We start from the raw sequence: 21,500 nt of genomic DNA, 5'->3' as shown, positions 1-21,500 counted from the left end.
GGTGTTCACTTCATAGTTGAAAATTGAGTATTGATCTGCTGAAAGTGATAAGATACAAAAGATTAGCAAGTGAGGCTCACTAAACATAAAGCAGAAACAGATTTGAAATAGTAGACTTTTTAATTATTATTATTTTTGTTTATAATAAGCCACAAATATTACATGCACGTAATTCTCTGAAGATAGAACTGAAACCCCATCCATAAATCAGAAAAGAAAGAAAATTCACAAGTACGCCGATTCAATCTTTCCTAGTTTTAATGCGATGAGGATGGCGGGTGGAAGGAGGATCTTTATGATACTTTGGACTCAGTGAAAGTTGATGAAAATAGTCAAGATAAAGTAGTAGAAAGGATCATAGCAGAGTTGAGTAGATAAATTGGAACATTGGATACCAACAGTGATCAAAACTGGCCTTGAGTGTTGATGTAAATGTGTAGGTACAAGTTTTGACCAACTTGATATATTGGCATTCCCATACAAAACGGTGAAGTATCTTACAAATTGATCTCAAGAGAATCTCAGGTAAATGCATCCATGCATACATGCATAAATTGGGTGTTGGTCTAGGAAAGTATCTTTGGGGGTTTAATGGGTTTAATATCTTTTATTTATTTAAAGATATTTTTCTGTGTGTCAAATTGGATTATTGATTGCCTAAGTTTTTTAGGTTTTGGTGTCCTTATTTGTTAAGTATCTTTAACACAAAAGAAGGTTTCTTTGTAGAAGTGGAATTAGGTTACAAATCTGTTTTTATTAGGTGTTGCACGGCATCTATTGATATATATATATAGAGAATATATCCAGCCATAGGGGTGGGCATCTAGAGACGCAAGAATTGTGATAGAGTCTTGCATGTTAGTTTGAAATCGAGTCTTCACAAAGAGTCAAACACTTGGTCCATGTATAAGTGTCATTGATTGTGTTCTCATATGCATAATACTCTCTTGAGATCAGTAGAGAGACGGTGAAGAAAGAAGAGCAAGATTTGGTGATCGTTCAAGTGAAGGAGTTCTAGAAGGAAGACAAACTTTGAGTTAGATTTTGTCTAAATCTTATAGCCGAGCTAGTGCTATTCAAGTTTGTAAAAGAACATATCCTTTTTAATATGATGATCTTTATTTTGGGTTCTCAAGAGTAAGAGCCCCGCAGTGTTTTTAATCTCATACTTGAGGTTTTCACTGCGTAACCAAAATCTGGTGTTCTATTTGTCATTTTGGTTTCTGCTGCCCAGTGAGGATTGATCTGTGCACTGCAATCCCCATTTTCCAGAAAATCATATTCTGTCCTTGTATTTTCAAAATGTAATGCATATCATGGTGTGCAAACTAGAATTAGTGGCAAGGGAATTGAGGAAGAGGATGTTCAAGAGGATTGGTGTGTTGAAAGATGAAGAGATGGAGGAGGATCAATATTGAGAAAGAAAGAGGCATAAGGTCGTTGGTGAGAGTTGCACTGACTGTTTGGAGGTGGAGCAAACGAAGATGATGTTGTTTGCATGCCTTGCTCGCATGTGTTTGACGGCAAGGACTGCAGGAAAAAAAAATTGGCTAGGAGAGAAAGACCATTGCCCTGTGTGGGTGACGAAAAAGTCCGAAGAGGATTTTAACTCACCAATGAATGCGGACTGGAGGGGGACCTAATTAGAAATGATCTAGAACCTTTCTTTGAGCGTTTGACTTGGAGTTTGATCATCAGCTCGAAGAGGAGGGGGTACCTGCAGAAAACCATCTGATGCCTCAGTCAACACGTTTTATAGTCGACTGAAATCAAATAAATCGGAATGGGAGGTTAACGTTCAAGCCTCCTTCATATAGACGACGACTTACTTAGGGGACAAGCTGCCATTGTATCCGCTTTTAAGGGTGCATTTACTTACACACTTATGATGATAATTATTGCTACACTAACGTGATTGATCATGACACATTTACGACAGTCATTCATCGCGCATTCATAGTTGCAATTATTGCTCATAGTTATTATCGTAATTGAAGCTGTAATAATCGCCTCTTTCATGACCGATATTTATCGTCATACTAACTATGAAGTTAATTGCCTTAATTGTGGGTGTAGTAGTAGTTGACCACCCCTACACCCTGTTTACCGCTTACGGCTATATCTCTGTTAGGTGATTCCTTGTTGAGTTGTCTTATTATACAATGTTGGCTGATGAGAATAAATTTACTTGACATGTCAAACACTAATTGTGCTACGGTTAATGAAAAAAATTCAAAAAGCTTTTGCATGCAAAATATTAAATTTAAATTCTTTAGCAGTTGAGTATAATATTTATGATCATTAAGACGTGCATGAATTATTTATTTATTATAGTGAATCCCTAATTTATGTTTGTTGAATGCCATTCGTTTATGTCCTATGCAAGATATCTAAGCTAAAACTCCCAATCAATACAAATTCAAATTAGAAGGATGAGAAACTCACTAACGATGTAGAAGAAGGCCTAAAATCTTCGAAACAACCAGTAAATCGATCCGTCTTATTGAAAGGTATCCATGGATGTTAATTAATTACTCTGATATGCTTTTTTCAGGACCAGCTAGCTATCTGCTACTCCTATGCTACTATATGATTATATATTATTGGGGAAGGGCAATGTTTAACGGTTTTTAGCCCACATTCATAGTAAGATCGAGTTGGATGATTTCGGCCTTCCCTGGATTCATCTAAGTTATTCAAAAGGTCAAATATGGATCATTTTTCAAGTCGTGCATACATTTTCCAAAAACTTGTTAGGAGTGGAACAAATATGGTTCAAACGTACTTGAAGGCAAATGCCATCTTTCATAGGGAATTTGTTTCAGAGATGTCATAGGAATTTTAGCTATTTCTAATTCCAATATAGACCCGGCAGAGATGTCAGCAAAATCTGAACATTGATAATTTATCAATGTAAAAGCAAATAGTTGAGTTGTTGAAATCAAGTTTGTAGAGAGCTTTATTGATTTAAATGTGCCATACTTGGTAAACAGAATTAATTCTGAAATCTCTAACATGATTTAATTTATAGTCTGATACAAACATGCTTACATTACATCTATAAAAGATATGGAATGAGAGCCTTGACATTTTGGGGAAAATGTTTAAACTTAGAAAGATACCATCTCCTAGTAGCATAGCTCCTACCAGTCAAATAGAATGCTGTTCCGACCGCGAAGGCGAATGCATACAAGGTCTGAGAAATAAAAGAGAACCCTACAAATCCTATGATTTCAAAAAGATAGTGAGGGCATACCACTAGCTCAAACAATCCACCCCTTGGAATCTTATAATCCATAACATCATTGCTTTTTGAGTTCGACGGAGACGAAGAGGATGATGATCTCATTCGCGAAAGTAGGTAGTGATGGTAGAAATTGCCAGATATCCCAAGTAGAAACAACAGAATTCCAGGGTACTTCAAATCAATTTGTGGCTCCGGCCCTTGGGTTATATTAAGGTGCTGAGCGTAGATCATGGTGGCAGTAGACGTGAAGTAACTGAGACAGATAAAAATCGCAGTATCAAGTGCCATCCCTCCACTGTACTTGTGAACAAATTGAACCTACAAATCAAACAAGACGAAAAAAATTAAGCTGTAACGACGAGACAGGGGAGGCCGGGAGAAAAATTTCTATCTGCGATTGAGATCTAATACATATATATGTCTTGTCATAATAGATAGAATAAGCCTATATATCCTCAAGATTTTGCCAGCTGCATCTTGTAAATCTAGCATATGTGTACATGACCAATATCCTATGTACTGGGATGGCTTTGTTGATGGGGTAAACCTATGGTATGTTAACATTTCTCATACATCAATTATTTTTACCACTTTAAGAACTCATGTTATCACTTTGAGGACTAATATTACTATTTTGAAGACTCATTTTACCAGTTTTAAGGCAATTGTATGCATGTCATACGTGAACACATTGTAGAATTTTCCTTGTTGATGTTGCATGGGTTATCAGCTTAAGATTGTTAGCTTAAAGTAATCTAACAACACAATCAAAATCATTTGACAATATTTGCTATCTGTATCAAATCAACAAATTGTGAAACATATTAGTCAGTTTCATCCCTTCAAAATCCTACACAATGAGTAGTTAAATTGTCCAATTCAAGCAAATGTCGAACTCGCTAGTAGCAGACTAGGCTTCTGTTAGACATTAAAACAAACACATGGCGTTCATAGGTATGTATATAATTAACTTGGATTCAATCAATTAATTTATAAGCAAATTAACTGAGATGTAAAATTCGCCGTAATCGTACCTCCAAAAGTCTTTTGAGGAAATGAATAGTTAGACATGAAGAGAACAATAGATATCTGATATCACCGTAACGGGGAAAGAACACCAAGGATGTGAGACTAGCAAGAAATGCGGGAGTATAAGTAATCTGCATGCCTCTTCTACTAGATATGTTAATTTGCTTTGATTTTTGAGAATCGGACTGATTGCTATTATTCTTCCAGAACTTGGAACACTCCAGGTGCTTTCCTCTCACCTCCGAGAATCCGGCATAAGCTGACGCTGTGAAGCAGATCACTGACATGGCTGTGATGAACACAGAAGCTGGTGGAAAAACAAATAGGATTGGCCACGCCATGCTCACCATCAACAATATGATTCTTCTTTCTTGAATGAAGAACTAAATGTTGAGATCTCAAACTCTTGGTGTACAAATATCAAATTGGAGATGTGAATGATGGGTAGTTGATTGGGATTGAGACCTTTTTCTATCAGTTTTTATGTGCTGAATTAAACTCGGTCATTTTTAAATGGCAAATGAACGAAGCTGCCGAGGCCATGCACATGTGATATAGAAGTCAAACCGTTTCTTATCTATTTGTTTTCGTTTTAGTGACCTACTAGTCCCGCAAAAGTTGCTCGCGTGGTCAGTGGCGTAGCCAAAAAAATCACTTAGGAGGGTCAAACTTTATTAACTAACAAATATACTCATTTCCAGTCGTCTTCTAAAAATAACACAATCTTTTGCCCAAAAAAAAAAAATATTAGTATAATTAAGAAAATTTAGGTGTAATATTTCTTGTACTAATGCTGAAATTGAAAGATCCTTAAATCATGTTGAATAAATTTTGGGATCAAAAAATAGAAAAAATTATGTGTTACTTCAATTTAGCATATTAACAAAGAATCGTAAATATGCGCATATGGGCATATATCGATCAATAGGGTAAGAAAACCTTGAAAAGATTCGTATTAATTAGATATATATAGTGTATTAATAGTGTAAAATATTATTACATTCCATTAAAGTTCAAGGATAATTAAAACTAATTAAGATAAATTTGTATTGAATTTTGAAAATTGAGACTAGTTAAGGATTTTTCAAAAATTGAGAAGGGGTCAATTTTATTTCATTTCATTAAGGTACATAGATCATTAACACTAATTAAGGATTTTTTTAAAATTGAGAAGGGTCAATTGACCCTTCTCGCCCTAGGCTAGCTACGCCCTTGCGCGTGGTGCCTGTGCTCCTGAGTTGACGAAAACGCTGTCCAGCCTGTCCCAATTATAGTGACATAGTCTACATTTTTTTTTCTCTTTTGTTACTCCCATTTGACGAATTAACGTAGGTATGATGTAGGACGAGAATGGACCCGACTCAATCAGAAAACCATAAAAGTAAAGAAGCGGCATAGAATGAAGAAAAGTGATTGGAAAATAGGTAACTCACGTGTAAAGAGGTTATTAGCTGCTGGAATATTCAAGAAAAATTGGTTTTGGACTTTTCGGGTTTCTCGTGCGAAAAGTCAGGTTTTGATTTTGAATCAGATTTGACTAACTTTTGGCCAGAATGTCCGTTTGAGACGCATGATCCCTTTCCAGAATGGGAACGACGAGATCTTCAAGACTCACTTTAGTGAGCCCTAACGGATTTAGGCCAAAATATGTCGTTTTAATTATCCGATTCGGGATTTAATATTTTAGGCTAGTTTTGCATTCTTTTTATTTTAGGTTTTCTAGTTTGTTTTGTTTTTACCCATGGGCTTTAGGGTTCAATGTTAGTCGCCCTAGGGTTTTATTTCTCTTATTTAAGCAGCCGTATGTGGCTGCAGAACGCATCTATTATCTTTTGTCAATAAATTTGAGATTATTCTCTTTTATCTCTGGTGGACTCCAGAACTCTATTGCTAGGTTTATTGCTAGTAAACCTAGTTTATCAATCCGATCATTCCGACTGCGTCAGGTGGTATCAGAGCAGGTCTTCCCTGTCTCTTTTATTTGCCTTAGTAGCAATGGGTGAAGTTACGAAATCAGATATTGAAGCTCTTACAACAGCGTTTACCGCTGCCATCAATTCCTTGAATAATCAGATCAGAGAAATTCGTGGATTGTTGGGTGAGAGGAACAACAACAACAACAACAATAATCGGAATAGAGGCGGGGAAGGAGGCCAGCGAGTTAGGGCTCCACATAGAGAAGTTGTTGTTCATACTTCAGAATCTGAGTCTGAAGAAGAGATTGTGCAATATGAACCACAAGGACAAGCTGACCAGGATTACAAAGTCAAGGCCGAAATTCCTTTCTTTTCGGGCAACTTGGGTGTGGAAGATTTTCTGGATTGGCAAGTTGAGGTGGATAGGTTCTTCGAAATTATGGAGATTCCAGAGAATAAGCAAGTTAAGATGGTGTCTCGAAAGCTTAAAAGTACTGCTGCTTATTGGTGGGATGAATTGCAAGGAGCCAGAAAGAGGCGAAGAAAAGTGCCTGTTCAGACATGGCGGAAGATGAAAGGTCTTCTTAATGAAAAATTTCTGCCTAGAGATTTTTGCTTCAAGAATTATCCTCCTAAGATTTTTGAGAAGAAGTTAAAGTCCAAAGAGTTTGCTTTGCCCGTTGAGAGCAATTGTTTACCTGAAGAGAAGATAGAAAATTTTTCAATAGAAGAAGCCCCACAAGAAATCATCCATGATGAAGAAGAGATTAAATATGAAATTGCTCGTGTTGACATGGTTATTAATAATGAAGAAGTTTTGGAGCCTGAAATAAATCATTCAGAACCCGATGTCATTCAAGAATGTAACCTTGAGAGCCAAGAAGAATCTACTACGGTTGCCTATGAAAGCCAAAATGCATACGATAGACTCATCTATGGTGTTGGGTTCATGATTGTGCCATCAGAATATGCAGAAGATCTGATCAATAATCCACAGGTTCAATTGTCTAATTTTTTCATGGGTCTTTTGAATGCCTATTCTTGTCTTTTATTCAAGAGGAACTCGAGGGCGAGTTCTTTCATAGTGGAGGAGAATGATGTAGGACGAGAATGGACCCGACTCAATCAGAAAACCATAAAAGTAAAGAAGCGGCATAGAATCAAGAAAAGTGATTGGAAAATAGGTAACTCACGTGTAAAGAGGTTATTAGCTGCTGGAATATTCAAGAAAAATTGGTTTTGGACTTTTCGGGTTTCTCGTGCGAAAAGTCAGGTTTTGATTTTGAATCAGATTTGACTAACTTTTGGCCAGAATGTCCGTTTGAGACGCATGATACCTTTCCAGAATGGGAACGACGAGATCTTTAAGACTCACTTTAGTGAGCCCTAGCGGATTTAGGCCAAAATATGTCGTTTTAATTATCCGATTCGGGATTTAATATTTTAGGTTTTCTAGTTTGTTTTGTTTTTACCCATGGGCTTTAGGGTTCAATGTTAGTCGCCCTAGGGTTTTATTTCTCTTATTTAAGCAGCCGTATGTGGCTGCAGAACGCATCTATTATCTTTTGTCAATAAATTTGAGATTATTCTCTTTTATCTCTGGTGGACTCCAGAACTCTATTGCTAGGTTTATTGCTGGTAAACCTATTTATCAAATCCGTCTGCGTCAAGGTAGGTACTAACAAAGGTTTCAAATTTCTCTGAAACTATCGAAATTTCCATTGAAATTTCCGTAATTTGGAAGTACCCAAACGAATAAATTCATATGCTATATCATTTCCTTCAGGAGTTTTCCGAATTTTTTTTGAAATTTTCTGTACATTTCCTTAAAATTTTTAATTTCTGAAATATCTACACACATAGAATATATTTAAAAATTCACACTAAAATTTTGTCCGAAATTTCTGTAAATTTTGTATGCCACCGACAGCGAAGTTTTTTACTCATATTTTATGAAAATATGAAATTTTGGTTTTTTTTTTTTCCAATCAAGTTGAATACAACAAAAAAAAACCTTTTTGCTTTTATCTGCTACCAAAATCATTTTCAAAATTCACCAAAATTCATGTACTTGGAAATAGTATTGTATGATACTAAATTGAAGCAGTTCAGCCATATGGGTCGAACCACATCGTAGTAGCTCTTATTATAAATACTTTTTTTTTTGGGCTAAATACTAGTTAGTACCCTGTGGTTTAGGTCCAAAATCAATTCAGTCCCTGGACTTCTAATTTCATCAAAAACACCCCTGCACTTTCAATTTTGATCTAATAGGTCCAATTCGTTAATATTCTTTCAAATAGTTGGATTATTTGTTGAAAAACTATTTATTTTTAATAGTAGGACTCACTCCTAAATTGACAATGTAGACCACCTTGACACCACATCATAAAACATAGGCCATATATGATCCACATTAACAAGTTAAATAACTCAATTGTCGGAAAACTAACAAATTGGACCTATTAGATCAAAATTGAAAGTGCAGGGGTGTTTTTGATGAAATTAGAAGTTCAGGGACTGAATTGATTTTGGACCTAAACCACAGGGTAGTAATTTGTATTTAGCCCTTTTTTTTTTTTGAGAAACTTATTATTAATACTTTATATTGCTTTTGTTGTACTTATTCATTTTCATTCACGGAGTTTAGGTATTACGTCTTCCAGGTTATATTTTTCTAATTATTAGTGAAAAAGGTGTGATGACCAAGCCTCCCATTGGGTTCCAGCCATTAAACAAAAAAATAAATAAATCACATTTACATTATCAATATACAGCACAATTATAATTACATATAGATTTTTTTTTTTTAGAGAATTGTCAACTCATATAATTGATCAGCGAAATTAAACATAATGACTCATCCCTATGGGACTGTCAAAAGAGTCACTACCTAAGTAATTCAACCTTTTTAAAGATCATGAAGCCCTGCCAAAATCTATCCTAGAAAATCAAAGGGCCAAGACATCCTGGATATTTTTGGCGACAAAACTCATTCTTGAGATAAACCCGGAGCCATCTCCTGCTGGAGAGGACTCCCACTTACCTCCTCAGTAACCACTTCACCTCCCGCATAAGCTTCTTCTTCCATTGCAGGCAACTCAATCCCCACCTGTTCTTAGCAATCCCAACATTGGTGATCTTCCTGGCCACTCTCTTGTTACGGACCTTCGATCCCAATTTGTTTTTAGCCCTTTTTGGCCTCCCCCTCTTAGTCTTCAAAGGGGAGATTTTCACTATCCCATTATCATTAGGTAGTCCAAATCCCTCTTCCACATCCAAGTAAACTAGGGCAGAAGAATGAGTACGCAATTTAGCCTTCTTACCTGGACGAACTTGCGCACCAGATGGTGCACGCTTGACCCCACTCACTTGTGCCACATGTAAGGCTATGGGAACCATCGGTAGATTCAATGGAGCACCAGACTGAATGGGAAATGGAGCTTTCCAGCTTGGTATGCCCTTCAACATCTCCAAAGACCTGCCTACAATATCCCTGAGATTAGGCATATCATCAGTTGACGTAACCCCTAACACTGAAGTTGTTGGTGTTGCAGCAACTCCAGAGCTACCTCCAGAGGTCTCCGGCAGAACCCCCTTCGCTGGCTCTTTCCTAACCACCTCTTGTGTCACCGGGCCACCCAACACAATCCCGCCATTCCTAGCATTAAACCACCATCAGTTTTCATGATCAGAAACTGATCACACACACGGTCCCCATGATCGAAGAGCCCACACCCCTGCACCATCCTTTCACCTTTTCATAGTGCAGCTCTACCTCCGCCTTGGCTATCTCCGTAAAACTGAAGGTCTGCTGCACCCACAGACGTCCACGGACATCCAGAAGGACCCGAAAGCGTTGCTCTGGAGATTCCTGCTGCAAAGCAAACTTCTCTATCCTCAAGAAGCTACCCATCGATGATCCGATCAGCATAAAGGATTCTTCAGTCCTCAGACGTGGTGGCAGATGCCGCATAGTGACCCACACCTCTAGTGAGTTTAGCGGAACCATCTCCGGCGCTCCGAGTCAAACATACTCCTCCAATAGAAGAATGCGGTTCTTGAAATGCCACGGGCCGCCGTGTAGAACCCTTTGTCCCTCCTCCTTCACCGCAAACCGAAATTGGAACCGATCACTGTCAACCGTCATGATCGAAAGGCGATCACACAAGCCCTACACCGCCGCCATCGCTTTGGGCAATCCGGCATCATCCTCAGCCCTAGGCGCCAACATATGCCCAACGGCCAAGTAAAAACCCGACGCTGCAACAGTCGTTGCTCCAACCTCCCCAAACTCAACCATCGCTTCGTTCGTCAATGCAAGTGCTGCCGCCAATCGAGCCGCCATAGCTTTGGCCATCACGTCTCCGATCTGCAAGAACCCTCGTTCTCAACTATGAATTGCCTTAGGTCGACGAAACCCTAGCCGCCGACCTCTACCCTACGTTTTAGAGAAAACTATGTTGTTTTTTATTTCACTTGTACACCAGATTTTATAATTACATATAGATAAAAACACTAGTTTAGCAACCTACTACAGTACTGGTTAATTACTCGTCCATATTAAATATCACAATTCTATTATAAATGTATAATTTTAGAGAGGCTACATTGTAAATAGGGTTATTATAGGTTAGTTTAGCCTAGGTAAAAGTTTCATTCAAAAATATCATTTTATAAATGCAATTAATGGTGAGTTCTTTATTTTTAACTGAAATTTTCACCGAAATAAAAACTTTCTCAGATCTGGACTCAGGCTAGAGGAGTGAGGGAGAGAACGCGCTTCACGCGCGGAGAAAAACCCAGAGGAGATCGAGAGTGCTCTCTCCCGGCCGGACGCCGCCGGCGCCCTTGCCGCTGCGTTCCGGTCCGGGAGAGGCTAATAACAGGGGCTTGCGGCGTGGTTCTTGGGCGAAGGCCTGGCTTAGGGATGGAGGAAGGTGCGGTGGCTGCATCTGGATCTGTGGCGTGGCTGGGGATTGAGACCGGTCCAGCGTTGGCTCTTAGTCGGATTGGGGAGGCGTCTTGCGCCTGTCGAAAGGTGTGGCGGGATCTACGGTTTGCTGTTGCGGATCGGTGGATCGACGACGATCCTTTGTTGTTTGCATTCGGGTCCTATCGTAGATCCATGGGTTTTGGGTGTTTGGGTCTACGGAGGTGCGCGAGGACAGGCAGGCAGGGGAGCGCTGATCCTGGGGATCTGACGCTGGTGGTGGAGCGGCAGGAGTGGTGGAGAAGCGACGGTGCAGGTGCAGCGGGTGAAGTGGGTCATCGGCGTGGTGTGATTTGCCGGCGGCAGCCTTGGTGGATCGCGGTGCTGCCTTGGTGGATTGCGGCGCTGGAGTCTTGCTGGGAGTGGTGGTTGGGCCGGGCCTTTGTGTTAGGGCCTGGCTATTTGGGCCTCTGTTTGGGTCTAGTTTTGTTTGGTTTGTGTTTTTCTGTTTTCTGCAGTGTCAATAAGTCCTTACTCGTTAGGGTAGTTGTCATGAATTCTGACGAATGGTTTGAGTTGGATGGTTGGTTTAGGGTTAATAGGATCCAGTCTTTTGCCGGCTTTTGGCCTCGCATCTTCTTATCAGCCTGTGCTGACGTTTCCGGGAGATCCTGGGATGGCCCTTCCTATAGTTATCTATTGTGGCTTGACCCCATCCCCGACAATGCTATCTATTTCGGCCTAGTTAACTCGATTAGCCATCCAATTCAGTCTTCGTCGTTGAATTCATTGACAGTTCATTTTAGTGTCTTCAGAGTAAGTTTGTGCAGTACTAGTTGCTGCTTTACTCGATTGTAAGCCCGTTTTTGGCTGCTGTAATTCCGGCAACGTTGTAATTGCAGTTTAATGAATGATATTTCACCTGATTAAAAAAAAAAAAAAAAAAAAAAACTTTCTCCGAAATTTCCTTAAATTTGAAGTACCGAAATTTGAAACCTTGGAACTAACATAGGTAGGTACTTTGTATTTCACATGCATGATCCTCACCTTCTTTTTCAGAAATAGGACATAAATTCTTTGCTTTAATTGTTTGATCTGCTAAAGTCAGAAAACTGAGATTTTTCAAATCCTGGACTTGGGCATCTGGAAGCAAAAATCTTCCATTTTGTGATTGTTTCGAAAATAAGTTTTTGAAGATCTGATCAATATTCTAATTTTCTGACTATATTAAGAATTTACTATCGCACAATTCAAATTTTTACTCTGAAAGGCACTTGCAAAATTAATTTAGATAAATAAATCAATCTGCATGAGCATAATGTTGTGGCTAAACACCCTGGCAGCGGTATATGGAAAGTCAAATCTCAATAAATTCTCATCCCACAAAACCGCTACCCGTACCTTTTTTTTATTTTTAAATGATGGGGTTTGGATCTTAATCAAATGGGAGACTCATCCCCACGCCCATATTATTATTTAATAAATTTTACTACATTAGGGGGACGTAATACCTGTATCCTGAGCGTTCATAGCATTATAATTATCCTCATAGAGGGCATTCTGTAAGAAATCATGTGCCTCATCCAAAGGCAGATCAATAGCATGATCTAAGTTAGCAAAGTAAGTCAATCTATCTGCTACATTATTTGCTTTGCCAATCTATCGCCACAAGTACCCCTAGAAAAAGAAGAAGATTATATTCAAAGTTTCATTGGCCAAAATAGTTACTTACCATTATAAGAAAAAAGGATTGATTATCGCAAAATGTTGAATATATTTCAGTCAATTTTTTTTCTAAATTTTTTTTTTGATTGAGGATGAGGTAGCAAGCCACCTCGATTATGTGAGCGCGTTATTAACACACCAATCCAGTCAATATTCAAACCGAGATTCGCGAGGGTGTCCCAACAAAGCTAGACTAATTCCTCTCCGCAGGCGGACGAACCCGAAGACCCATCAAATCTGCTAGCCACATATTGCTGGGAGTTAAGATTTGAACACTAGACATGCTAGCTCCATGCTAGGCAGCTCGACTAATCTCACCACACTAGCTAGATGGTTTTCCAATTTTTTTTTTTTAGCCATTTTTTTATGTGTAATTTGATTTTATCACTACATTTTCTTAAACAGCCTTATTGTTCTGATGGAGAGACTATGATTAGTTTTTCGAGAAATTTTCAAGCTTCAACATAGTATCTACGATCAAAATAAGTAGGGTATCACAATTCACCAATCTGTCTTATCAAAATAGTGACTTTAGAATGTGGGTGAAGGGCGTTATAAATAAGTAGTGTGTAAGAAGTATCAAGATAGTTGTGAATTTGAACAGGGGATGTGATTTTTCTGGCTTTTGATATTTAGGGTCGGTTAGTACTTTTCATTTTGTACTTTTTGGTTATACAACAATTAGTAATAGTTACAAGACTAAAACTTGGAATCTTGAAAAAATGTCAATTTAATTCTATGCATAAATCATTAATCATGTTCATTTAGTTAAGAAAAAATTTTAAGAAAACGGTTAGAGATCACACCTGTGAGATTCTTACGCTTGAGATTTTTGACTCTAAAATCTTTTTAATTGATGTTTAGTTATTTTTTAGGGATAATGACCACTTACCCAGAAAATACCAAATACAACCCCATACACTCCACCAACTTATTTTAAATCCCATTCACACAAAAGTTTTCTCTTTTTCTCCCAACTATTCATTTCACCTTTTATTTATACCATTAGTACCCATTTCTCTCTCCAATTCTTGCTTTTACTATTACTTTGTTTACTATTATTTTCCTTTGATGAAACGCGGTGGGCCCATCTTGAATTTATTTGTCTAGATTATAGTTGCAGCTAAAATTCATCCTCTACATTCGACGGTAAACAGTATTCCACTATTCATAATTTCGATTATTATTGACAGACTTGAGTTAGTTGCTATTTGTAACAATACTAGTAAAGAATTGAAGAAAGAAAGAGAAAAGCTGAGAAAATTGAAACATCTTAGAGAAAATCTTAAAAGAGAAACTCCAGACTACTGGAATATCATTTTTAGAATTCAAGAAAGAATCTATAAAATTGAAGAAGAGATTGAAAGTCTCTTATATATGCTAAAAGAGGAACAAAAACCTCTTGATTATTTGAGCATTGGTTAGATCCGCAAATCATTGGTATCAGAGCTTGAAAAGAGCTCAGCAGGGGAATCCCCAATGGGAACAATGTCTGATTTAATAATAGAAAGATTGAATTCTCTATTAAAATCTTTTGATGAAAAATATCAGATCCTGCAGAAGGAAATGTCTAGATATCAAGAACATCTAGAAAAAATTCCTGTTATCCACCAATTAGAAAAATTGGAAAATAAACTGGATTATATCAAAGACCTTCCAAAAACGGAAGAAGAAAAGCTAACAAGTGTTAGTAGAAAAATCAATGAACAGCAAAAAACGCTGGATTCTATGAAAAATATACTGAAGGACAAGAAAGTGCCTACAGTAAAACCAAAGAAGGTTAATGGATTCAAACCATTAGAAAGACCAGAAAAGAATCCTGTTCCAAATATGATTTTTCTGGATCCCTCTACTAGTTCTACTAGTATTCAGTATGAAAAGCCGAAAGAAACCCGAGATGTCAATATGATGAGCATCTTCGGAAAGAAGAAAGGAGTACAACTCCTAAATGCTGAAGAATTTGAATATAATGAAATCGAGCATGAGGTAAAAAATGCCTCAATTCCAAAGCTGGATTTCAAACAAATTTACAAAAGGGGAACATTTGACCTGATGGATAGCCATCATTTCAAATTACTTGAATTTACAACCCCCTCTACAACAGGAGAAACAGATCTACTACTGATCACTCCTGCTGAAGTTGCCAGAGCCAGATCAAAAAATTATCAATTTATACATATTGGAGCAGTCCAAGTAGGCATAAAACTTCTAGCTCGCGAAGGTATAAACTGTTTAGTTCTATGTGTCTTACAAGACAATAGACTAACAGATTTTCAAGCCAGTCTACTAGGAACACTCGAAGCATCCTTGTGCAATCAAGTGGCATATTTCAACTGCTTCCCAAATTTCTCGACCAGCTTGAAAGATGCAGCTCACTGTCTCCGACTGAGAGTCAAGACAGATGACATATCTATGAAAAATGATATGCAAGAATTGGCAATAGTATACCGGATATACTATAAACTGATGAGTACTACAGTAGAGCCAAAGACAAGGATATCAAACATCCCTGGTCTTACTACTGGATTCCTCACCAGTTAGAAGAACCATTCACAACAGATCCATAAGGTTACTTGGAACGAAGTAACTTTTCCCATTGAATGGAAATTATCTGGTCCGAAGCTACCAGCAGAAAGTGCAAAAGCTAAAGTTTATGAAAGTAGAAAGACTGGAGAAATCAGTCTAAATTTTGAAAATCACAGAAAAAGTGATGTCTGTCCTGAGAATATCAAGATAAACAAAAATCTTCTCAGAAGAAGCTACAGCACTAGAGAAGCTAGTGTTAGTGGTACAAAAAACTCTGAAGAACCATCAGAGTCCATTACTGAAGAAGAATTGGAAGCTGATCTAAACAGACCAGTCAATATGCTTAGAGCGCAAAAGCTCTATGATCTCTATGAAGAAGCAGAATTTTGCGAAAATCCTGATCGATTAGAAAAACTAATCGAAGAAATGAAAAACTTCAATCCAGGAAAGGAAAGAAAACTCCTTCCGTATCAAGATGTGGAAATGGAAGACGGAGAAAGCTCCAAAACTTTCATCACTAGAGAAAAGGGAAAAGGGAAAAGTGAAACTCCCTATACAGAAAGCCCCTACGGGCAGAAATGGAGAAAGAAATTCTCAAAGGTTTGTCCCAGAGGACAAAATACCCAGAGTACCAATTTCCAACTATGGTATCTGGCTAGATTTAGATAAAGCTCTAGACAAGAGAAAAACTCTTGACCAATGGGTAGACAGCTTGATGATGGCATCTGCTCTTACCCTTGGAAAATTTGAAGCTCCTGATCTTCAGATGTACTTTGAAACTACTCTTACTGGAGTAGCTAAAAAGTATTACTTCTCTTTCAAAGAAACAGTCAGAGGAAAAGAATGGCTGGAAGATATCAAAGTTTCAAAATCCCCGTAAGATTTTGCAGTACCCCTGTACGATCAGTTCTGTGGAGATCTTTCAAATCTGAGTGAAAAGGCTAAAGAAACGGCCAAATCAAATATCTATGCTCTCAAAATCTGTGACATGAGATATTTTGAAGAATACTTGAATGAATTTCAAGAATATTACTGTACAATTGGTGAACTAGAAAATATTGATCTAGTCAACCTGTTGCACAGGAAACTCCCTGAACCATGGAGAACAGCTGTGCGAGAAAGCATAGCAGAAAAACCAATTGAAAGATTTTCAGTTGGAGGAATTGCCGACAGAATCCGGCAATTACTAAAAGAACAATGCAAAGCCAATCTTAGAGCAAAGATGTCTAAGAAACAACTCAAACAAGTTGAAAATTTCTGTTACGGAATCTTGGATATGCCAACCAACTGGGGATGTCATGAATCCAAGTTCTACAGGAAAAAGAAAGGAAAATATTACTCTAAAAAATTCAAAAAGAGTAATCAAAGAAAAAATTGGAAATTCAAGAAGAGTTCCAATTACAAGAAACAACAGGAAGAAGAGCCTAAACACAAATTCTTCAAGAAAAAGAAGAATACTCATCAACATAAACAACCAAGCAAGAAAGCTTGCAGATGCTGGTTATGTAAAGCTGAAGGGCACTATGCCAATGAATGCCCGGAAAAGGGTAAAAGATCTACTAAGACTCTGTTTGAAGAATAAGAGCATATAGTAGAGTCAGCCAACATGAAAGGCTACGAAATAGCCTATTCTGATGATGAAGAAGACGACAGGTCAGTTTACTCTGCCTGGTCTGAAGAAGAAGATTCATCTGAGTCTGAGACAGATTCTGAAGTAGAGTACTTCGAATCCAGACAAATGAATGTTTTAAAAATCAAAAACTGGGAAGAAAGGAAGACAGAATCTTTAATGTCTTCTTATCAGGTGAATCCTGGTACATTCGTCTGTGACTACTGCTTATGTCACGAAAAGAATGGTCTCCTTATGTTTTGTGAAGAGTCAAAAAAGACTTATCACAAAGAATGCTTCATAGCTGAAGCAAGAAGAAAAACCAAGAATGGCCTTGTCAGCCAATTGGTTGAACAAGAATATGAAGAATATTTCTCTGAACAAAAAGAGAAAAAGGTAGAAGCCGTATTCCAGGAAATCATGGAACCTTCTCCCTCAAAAAAGAAAGAAGAAATCATCGATGAAGAAACCGGTGACAATTTTGAACTGGTTGAATCACCAGAAATTGTTCCAGAAGAATGCAAACCATTTATTCCCAAGGAACAAGCTCAAGAAAATGAGCTTCAACAATCGAAAGTCGTCTCTACAAGTAGATACAGCAACTACATAGAGATTGGACTAAAATTCCCTGATCACAAAAAATATCATCTACATGCCTTTGTAGATAATGGATCAGGATTTACAGTTGCAAAAAGATTTGCAATTCCAGAGAATCTCTGGAAAGAAGAAAATAAAACAGCTACTGGTGTTACTTTTGATGGAAGCCATCTCACCATAAATAAAGTAGCAAAAAATGTTCATATCACCATTGGTGGAGGAACATTTACCATCCATAACGTTTGGCAATCTGAAGGCCAAGGCGCAGATTTCTTGTTGGGTAATGATTTCATTCTCCAATAGAGATTTATTCAGGATGAAGAAGCAATAGGCTTTAGAAAAGGAGAACGGGTGTTCTGGGCTGATAGGCTTATTCAGGCTAAAAGTATTGTAGGTCCAAACTTTACTACCCAATATCAGAGATCGCAACAGAATAGTGGTGATCTTACCCCCTACAAACCCAAATTTGAACCCATACTCCAAATCAAACAACAAGAAGAATTACTTGTTGAAGAATCTTCTGAAGAAGAAGAAGAAGAAGAAACTAGTGAAGAAGAAGAAGCTAGTTTCATTCATGAGCATAACCTCAAGCACTTTCAGAATAAGCTTGAGTCTCAGAAAATTCTCACTCTTGAAAAAATCAAGAAACTACTCGAGCAAAACATCGATGTAGACCCTCAGAAGTTTTGGGAAAAAGACCCAGTGGTCTGTGAGTTAAGATTACATGACATGAATGTTATCTGTCATGTCAAAGCCATTCCTCAGTACAAAGAGGAAGACCAAAAAGAATTCAGAAAAGATATTGAAGATCTCCTGAACAAGAGATTAATTCAACCATCCACTAGCCCTCATCATGCTCCAGCATTCTACGTGAGAAATCATGCAGAAAATCTAAGAGGAAAAGCTAGAATGGTGATTGACTACTGAGATGTCAACAAGAAGACTGTCAAAGACGGTTATCAAATTGCTCAAGTAAGAGTATTGATCAACCAGCTCAGAGGAGCTAAAGTCTTTTCGAAATTTGATGCAAAGTCGGGTTTCTGGCAGGTCAAGATGCATCCGGAGAGTATTCCTCTCACTGCATTTGGAACACCACAAGGACATTACGAATGGTTAGTAATGTCTTTTGTTCTAAAGCAAGCTCCCTCAATCTTCCAGAGAAAAATGGATAATATCTTCAAGCATGTTGCGGAGTTTTGCGTCGTCTACATAGATGACATTCTGGTCTTCTCCAAAAACAGAGAAGAACACATGAAACACCTCCACGAGGTTGTAAAGCTGATGGTTCAGCATGGAATCATCCTAGGAGAAAAGAAAATCTTCTTTATCCTTGATGAAGTTGATTTCCTAGGAATAAATATCAAAAATGGAGTGATAAAACTGCAACCTCATATCCTTGAGAAGATCTGGAAATTCCCAGATAAGATTCCTGATGCTAAGAGTCTAGAGAGATTCCTTGGTGTCATTAATTATGGGAGAGACTTTATCCCTAAAATATCAGGGTTAACAGTAATGTTATCTCCTAAAACAAGTTCCAAAAGAAAATGGAACTTCACAGAAGACGATGAAAAAATTGTGAAGTAGATAAAAAATCTCTGCAGAAACCTCCCTCCTCTTCAACAACCAGAAGAGAATGATGAAATTATCCTCCAAACAGATGCGAGTGATAATTATTGGTCTGATGTGGTTCTAGCGAGATCGCCTGGAACTAACATTGAAAAGATCTGTAAATTTTGTAGTGGCAAGTTCAGCCCTGCAGAACTAAATTATCCCACAGGGGAAAAAGAAATTTTGGCTGTTAAGAAAACAATTTTAAATTCTCCAGCTTTTCTTGGAAAAACCTTTACTGTCCGCACCGATTGTGCCAGAGTAAAGAATTTCAAAAATTTCAAACTTGATAAAGCTGCTGATAGAGGAAGACTAGCAAACTGGCAATTATTCCTTAACCAATATGATTATGTTGTTGAATTAATTGCAGGAAACAAGAACTATCTTCCAGACGCCTTAACAAGAGAATTAGCCATGTTCAGTAGAAGAAATGATGACGACGATGAAGGTCGCAATCCCAGAAGCAGAAAAGCCAGAAAGAACATGAAACCAATGAGGATCCCAAAGAAAAAATCCTCAAGAGATTCCTGCTAAGTCCAAGAGGCTTAGCCATAACTGATCAATCCCAGGGTAAAGGATTGGCTAGCCCGTCTCAAACAGCAGACGATAAAGGCTCATCAAGACCGTTGACGGCTGTTGCTTTGCCAAAAAGCAAACCTACTCCAACTGGAGTAATAAATGTTTTCAATTATGAACTTCGAACGTTCGATACTCCTGTGTTCAGAACTGGCAGGAGATTAGCTTACCACCAGAAGGCAATTCTGGATAATCTTTTATTTGCCTTTCAGGAAAGAAGCAGTGGTCTAATGTTTCCAGCTCTCTTTGCATTAGCTGAAGAACTTTATGAGAATGCAAGACCACAGTTCGAAGAATTACAGCAGAGTGCTGTCAAGAAAGAAAAAATTCACTTCCTAGAAGATCCTGAAAGTGCTAGGGTCCCTATCATAGCACTCAAAGAATCAGACTGGCATGAATTCCATTGTCTGATAGGAAGCCATAATTCTAAAGATCGAATTCCTCCAACCCTCTTCATCATTGCAGGACCTTATGTTGGAAGATACCTGGTAAATGTTCAGAGTGAACATCCGCAAGAACACAAGCTCTGGCTTGTTGAAAATAGTTTCGTCCATAATCTGTGGACTAAATCTAATGATGATCTCAAAGGCTTGCCTCCAATCCTTGTCAACACAGTCAAAAATATAAGAAAAAATGACTGTACGCTTCGTCTGAAGTTCAGATCCACCCCCCCAGAATGGATCAAGAAGGCAAATGGTGAGGTTGAATATATTTCTCCGTATCATTATGTGAGAATTATTCAAAGACAGTATCTTCAGCCTGCCTGTGTTGGGTACAATGGCCAACCAAACTCAAGCATCCCTTGGATGAAAGCCATGGCCCTAGAATATATCAAAAAGATCATCTCTGAAGATATCAGCAATACCTTCCTGGCAGCAGGAGAAAAGACAATCATCACTGCTTACGATCATCCTGACGTAGTCAGCAGCGACCTATTCCTATCTCTCATTAGAAAAGAGATAGACTCGACACTGGCATGCATGCAATGGGTGGAAAAACTTGAAAATGACAACCACTACAAGATGTATGTTGATACAGATGTCGAAGACAATGCTACAACAGTAAGAATGGCCCAGACAGACAACAACTCCTTTGTCTTTGGCCACAATTCAGAAACAGACGAGAACATGTGAAGATTCGGGTGTAGAAAGCACCGAAAGTACTTTTGAATTTTTCCAAAAGCTACTTTAGCTTTTCAAAAGGAGAAAGGTGAAAAACATTTCACCTAAAGGAATATGCTTTTCCCCGTCCGACCTCCACCAACAGGAGCACTCAGGAAAGCAGGAAATCACGGAGTTGTTTTGTACATTATGTTATTTTGAATTCCAGATTGAGTTCCGCTCCCTATATAAGGAGCTTTAGTTTCATTTGTAAGGCATTCGAAAATTTCGATATCAGTTCTAGATTCGAAAAAATCGAGATATCAACTCTAAAATACAGACATAGGATAGCAGTGTGCTTCCTTCCTGTCTAGTGTGAAGTAGTGTGCTTTCATTACAAGTGAGTACTGTAACTCAGTCTCATGGATAGCTAAACAGCTTTTAAGCTGTTTACCTGAGAATGAGGCTCTGGATTCTTAGCTTGTGATTATGTTTATATAAATACTTTCAGTGTGTTCACCCACTTCATCAAATTTTAATTTCAGCAAGTTATCTGTTATCAGTTGTTTTACTAATTGTGATCTGTCATTATCATATACTCTCTTTAAGTTCAGATCTCCTTTAGCTTAGTAAA

The 21,500-nt window shown here is 38.0% G+C and overlaps 1 protein-coding gene across 1 annotated transcript; it reads right to left on the bottom strand.

The window, feature by feature from the left end:
- Positions 1–3,024: 3,024 nt before the first annotated feature.
- On the bottom strand, positions 3,025–4,803 carry LOC133741346 (uncharacterized). Its single transcript, XM_062169269.1, has 2 exons — positions 4,282–4,803; positions 3,025–3,565 (listed from the first exon to the last, which is right to left on the bottom strand). Exons 1-2 carry the CDS (start codon positions 4,624–4,626, stop codon positions 3,059–3,061), a joined length of 852 nt encoding a protein of 283 aa, XP_062025253.1. The 5' UTR covers positions 4,627–4,803; the 3' UTR covers positions 3,025–3,058.
- Positions 4,804–21,500: the final 16,697 nt, after the last annotated feature.

This window comes from Rosa rugosa, chromosome 3 (assembly GCF_958449725.1).
Source record: "Rosa rugosa chromosome 3, drRosRugo1.1, whole genome shotgun sequence".
Taxonomy (NCBI): domain Eukaryota; kingdom Viridiplantae; phylum Streptophyta; class Magnoliopsida; order Rosales; family Rosaceae; genus Rosa; species Rosa rugosa.
The sequence above is the reverse complement of the archived record's forward strand: the minus strand, read 5'-3'. Positions and strand labels throughout refer to the sequence as shown.

Bases quoted from the DNA above. Each gene is read 5' to 3' on its own strand.
- LOC133741346 (XM_062169269.1), bottom strand. From the start codon at position 4,626: ATGGTGAGCATGGCGTGGCCAATCCTATTTGTTTTTCCACCAGCTTCT. The intron at 3,566-4,281 runs GTACGATTACGG...TTTGATTTGTAG, and splicing joins TCCTCAAAAGACTTTTGGAG to GTTCAATTTGTTCACAAGTA.